The sequence below is a fragment of the Borostomias antarcticus genome, assembly GCF_949987555.1.
Source record: "Borostomias antarcticus genome assembly, chromosome: 14".
In the NCBI taxonomy this organism is placed as follows: domain Eukaryota; kingdom Metazoa; phylum Chordata; class Actinopteri; order Stomiiformes; family Stomiidae; genus Borostomias; species Borostomias antarcticus.
The window spans coordinates 23,348,975-23,354,243 of record NC_140247.1 but is presented as its reverse complement, the minus strand read 5'-3'; the positions used below and the strand labels follow the sequence as shown (position 1 = coordinate 23,354,243).

The 5,269-nt window shown below is 44.6% G+C and overlaps 1 protein-coding gene across 1 annotated transcript; it reads left to right on the top strand.

Annotated features, from left to right (window-relative positions):
• Nucleotides 1-1,267: 1,267 nt before the first annotated feature.
• sox3 (SRY-box transcription factor 3) lies at nt 1,268-2,170 on the top strand (the record flags this gene model as incomplete). The annotated part of the gene is made up of 1 exon (XM_084449204.1): nt 1,268-2,170. The coding sequence occupies one exon, from the start codon at nt 1,268-1,270 to the stop codon at nt 2,168-2,170; it is 903 nt and encodes a 300-aa protein (XP_084305330.1).
• Nucleotides 2,171-5,269: the final 3,099 nt, after the last annotated feature.

The following is a 5,269-nucleotide window of genomic DNA, read 5'->3' as shown; positions in this document are numbered from 1 at the left end:
ATCCGAATTATTATCCAAAATATAGGCTATTTTGGAATATGCAGTTGTCTGCAACTCAAGTCAACCAAACTTGTTTTTCAGGCTGGTAGTATAGGCCTAGGTCTATCAAAAATATTGCTGGCAAACAGCACAATGATACGGTGGAGGTGTATTCTGAATTAAGACTGGAAGAGAATAGCCTAATGGAACTTCTCTATCTCATGTGTTCATGTAGGCTAATCGGCAGGCCTGCTGGGACCGCCTCCGTGCTCACTAGAGAGGGATTATTACAGCCTATAGAATCTGAGGATTACTTCCAACGCTTCTGGAAACGTCAGTTGTAAATACAACTGCATTATAGGCTGTTTTGACTGGACCGGAGATTAAGCGCTTTAAGCAGTTATTTTTATCGGATTTATGCTTGATTTCATTGGACACTTTTTACTTTAAATATGGTAGGCTATTCTTTAACTTTTTTTTTTTTTTAACCCTCCAAGCTAAATCTGTAATTAGGGCCTAGTTGTCACGTAGCCTAATAGCTCGTATTCGTTGAACCAGTGATATGCTCCGACTCCGATGAGAGTTACCCAAAGGTTTTCTCTCCAACCCATACCTGGCTGTACTAATACAGCTGCTCGCAGAGCTTGATTGGGTCTGGATAAATGAGTGTTCACATGGTGCTGGATCCAAAGCCTGCACACACAGCAGCTCTTCTACCCCCAACCTAATAGCCTATTCGTTTTCTGCTTTAATGATCTTTTAAGCTATTTCAATAGTCTTATCTTTTTGTTAGGGTGGTCGACATTTCAAGCCAAACTCTGTTTTACTTACTGTAAATCCTTGTCTTTTTTGAGTTGTTAAAAAAAAAAAAGTAAAGTATTTAAAATGTGTTCTTTAAACTTTGTGTCTCTCCTACAACTCTCCCCCAAAACAGAGCGCTGTCCAACTCAATTCGTTAGAAGGTGGATGGGAAGCTGTGCTGTGATTGGTCCGGAGGCAGCTCATTGTTAGCCTATGCTGTCAATCCAGAAATCACATGGCCCGGGTGCTATTAACAGCTGAGGCTGGGGACAAGTTTGCAGAGTTCTGTTTCTGAGTCGTGGGGAGCAGAGCGGGCGGAACTGAGGAGAGCCACCGAGCAAACAACCATTGCTTTCTTTGACAACAACTTTTGCCGTTTATAAAACTGGTCAGTACTATTTCTAGCCTACCTCTTTCTCGTTTGAGGGAATTTCGTTTCAACTTGTTTTCCTTCCGCGCCTGAGAGAGAACATTAAAAGTCGCTTGAATGTATAATATGATGGAGACCGAGATAAAGAGCCCGCTCCCGCAGTCCAATTCGGGCTCCTCGGCGGGCGCCAAAAACAACAGTGCCAACGACCAGGACCGGGTGAAGCGACCCATGAACGCGTTCATGGTGTGGTCCCGGGGACAGCGGAGAAAGATGGCACAGGAGAACCCTAAAATGCACAATTCTGAGATCAGTAAGCGGCTGGGGGCCGACTGGAAACTCCTGACCGACGCAGAGAAGAGACCCTTCATCGACGAGGCCAAACGTCTGCGCGCCATGCACATGAAGGAGCACCCGGATTATAAATACCGTCCCCGTAGGAAGACCAAGACCTTGCTCAAAAAAGACAAGTATTCTTTGCCTGGGGGACTCTTGGCGCCAGGTGCCAATGCCGTCAACAACGCCGTCTCGGTGGGGCAGCGGATGGACAGTTATGCTCACATGAACGGGTGGACAAACTCTTACTCCCTCATGCAGGACCAGTTGACCTACCCGCAGCACCACAGCATGACCAGCCCCCAGATCCAGCAGATGCACCGGTATGAGATGGCAGCCGGGCTCCAGTACCCCATGATGTCCTCGGCGCAGACCTACATGAACGCGGCGTCCACGTATAGCATGTCCCCGGCATACACGCAGCAGACCTCCAGCAGCATGGGCTTGGGGTCCATGGCCTCCGTGTGCAAGACCGAGCCGAGCTCCCCGCCCCCGGCCATTACCTCCCATTCTCAGAGAGCGTGTTTGGGGGACCTGAGGGATATGATAAGCATGTACTTGCCACCCGGAGGGGACAGTGGGGACCACGCGTCCCTGCAGAGCAGTCGGTTACACAGCGTTCACCCGCACTATCAGACCGCGGGGACAGGCGTGAACGGGACGCTACCCCTCACCCACATCTGAAAAGAAAGACTTCAAACTTAAGTACTTCGGATACTTGAACATTTTGGTTGCTAAAAGAATCGACGTTCAGTAGTATTGTTTTAAAAAATGAAATGTTTATTTTTTATCTCAATGAGTTGTCCATTTTAAAGCATTTTAAGACTACATATCTTGGACTGAAACTGAGTGCCCATCAGAGTAAATTGCATTGCAAAGAGGCTTTTATCATGAGTATAAGCAATCAACTTCTGTAGAAGAATTGGACTTCTATATTTTAATGATGCCATCATATTTTCTGTCTGAAAAAGGCATGTGGCCTCGTGAAGAGGCCGTTTGTGTTTCAGAAAAGCTGGATGGAGTTGGTTCCTAAATGTTTACACTTAATTTGTAGAATGTCAGTTTGTGTCGGCTGTGTCCAAATCTTTGTAGTCTTTTTTTCCCCTCATGACCTAGGTTTTAATGAGACTGTGCGGGTCGCAAGCGCAAGTTTATTTATAGTAAGTTGTTTTGTTTTTTTAGCTTGTGAACCTCTGTTCGTCATGTTACAATGTTCAATTTTGTTTTGTGAAATTCCTTCTTTGTGATGTTTTGACAGTCAGGTTTACTCATATCATGGACGAAAATGTTTATTTAAACTGACGTTTCTACTTATTTTTAAGACCCATCCTCTATTCTTAAATGATGAATAAATTTGTACGAAACATGATTTCTGACTCTCTATTTTTCGTTGTGCTGTGTAGGCTATGAGGCAGGATAATGGCTGCCAGTGTAAAGTGAGGTGTAGCTATTATGTCAGGTAGGCTCAGAGGCCTAGGCCTTAGTATTCACTTAGCGTAAAATTGAAAAGCAAAGTGATTATCTTAGGTGATGTGTCAAACGAAGTGTGACGAATGAGAGCTCAAACACGCCTGAACACTCAGCCTGTATTTAGCCTAACCCAAATATTCCCATGTGATAATTAACACAAACATATCTTAGGCCTATTAAAACGGATCAGTAGCTTAAAACAAATTTTCACTTTTAAAAGACGATTATTTGATGAAACGTAAAGAGCTTCTGGGTACTCGGATTAGATGGAACCTGATCCGTCTCAGAACGGATCTTTCTATGCAGCTTTGCTTACACGCTATCCCTCTGCATTTTGAAATACCCTATTTCTCGGTCTATGAAGGAACTTGTTTCTCTTGAAAACGGGGGCGTAGGCTAATATTGTTTATTTAAAAGTGGGTATCGAGGCTGAACCTGTGCCATCTTGTTTGGCACATGACAAACTTCTAAATTGACAGCACATTTTCAATCTCAATGCTGTTCTTTGCCTGCCAATATGATAAGGCCCCATTATATTATATATATATATATATATATACTTTATTTTCTTATGATTTTAGTTCCTCTGTCCAGATTTTCACCATATTAATTTGTCATTCGACAAAACAATTTAGGCCTAGTTTCTACTTTGAAAATCTGGTAGGCTACTCGTCACAAGTTTTTTTTATTTTGAACGCTTGTTGATTTTTATTTTTTTTGTGGTCTATTCTAGTTTTTCAATGGAATGTGTATATTGGACTAGGCTGTCAGATGGTCAGCTATGAAAGCTATGTTTACTCTCTAGACTTATCTTATCGCTATAGCCCTCCTTTTCACACAGGCTGAGTTCAGCAAAGTCATTCTGAAGTTGCTTCAATATTGACTTTGGATAGACCCAGCATTCATCCTCTCACCCAGCCATATAACTGGAATATCATTGGTTAAATATAGTCTGCTGCCACACTTCAATAGCGACATGAAGCTGAATAGAATAACAGTATATATTAGGCTGTATCTTAAATCTCACAGTACAGGTTTGCTTAACAGTACTTTATAAATAAAGGCTTAAGAGAGGACTATACACTTTAATTATTCATGCATCATTTTAAATATGTTGTAATATGATGGCGGTTGATTTGTAAATTAGACACAAAATAAAATGATTTCACGAAAAACAAAACATACTACCAAAAGATAACATCTCGTCCAAATGCTTGTTCATTGGAGACGCCATGTACAGTAGATGGACATTACAGTGTGCGGATGTCACACGTCATCATTCACAAACATAGAATAAAAGTCCTGCTCTGTTTTCATGACTCATTAGGAAGAGTGTAAACTGGATATTTACATGTCAGGGGTGGAGGGGGAAGTATGAACTCATGTATGCTCATGCTATTTCTTCACACACGCAAGCATGCGTGTGCACACACACACACACACACACACACACACACACACTTCTGAGGTATAGTATATGGATCATAGGCTTTTACTGTCTATGTAAAACTAGAAAGCCTGGGGCTGCTCTACGACACTTCTGCTGGAAAGCAAAGCACCCTGGGATACGCGGTCCACGGTCACCAAGAGGGCCGGGGCATTGGCGATGCTCTCCCGCTGGCCTTCCCAGTCACACTCGGTGTAGGACACCTTTGTGGAGAGAGAGATTACCCAGACCTCCCTGGGTTCACCGACAGGGTCTTAAGTCAGTCTGGCGCACCAGCGGCCGGCCGGCAGCTAATCGTCCTCCATTCCAAGTCATTTTTTTTGCAATTAAGCAGCTTTTCCCTCCCTGGTGGGCCGGGTCCGAGGTGTCTACGCTGGGCCGGAGAGAGGGGCGGAGGTTTTGTGCCATCTGTCATAATGTGGTCCATCAGTCGGTCGGTATGCGATCCCGGAATGGCCTCCGGGCTTCATAGCTTGTTTAATAACCAGGACGGATTTAGTGGTGCTTTTCCATTACATTTAACAAGCCTCCCCTACGTTAAATAGAATATAAGCCTTATCAAAGTCTTTGACTGCTGCATAGCAACTTCACTATTTCCCACCAGACATCTGTCCAGAAAAGCCCACTTCCCCTGGCGGTTCTGGAGGTTCCTGATCCCGGTGGTGGTTTGAGGAGCGCTTGGCTAACGTTGAGCCATAAACACTGGGGACTGGTTGTGTTTGAACGTGGTGGCGGGGGAAGCTGTCCGCGGTGGGCTAGCGAGTCACCCCCCCTCCACACCCTCCGCTCTCGGACTGCTGATCACCCAGAGCACCCCCCCCTCCCCCCCTCTCTCTCTCTCTTTCTATCTCTCCCCCCCCCCCACT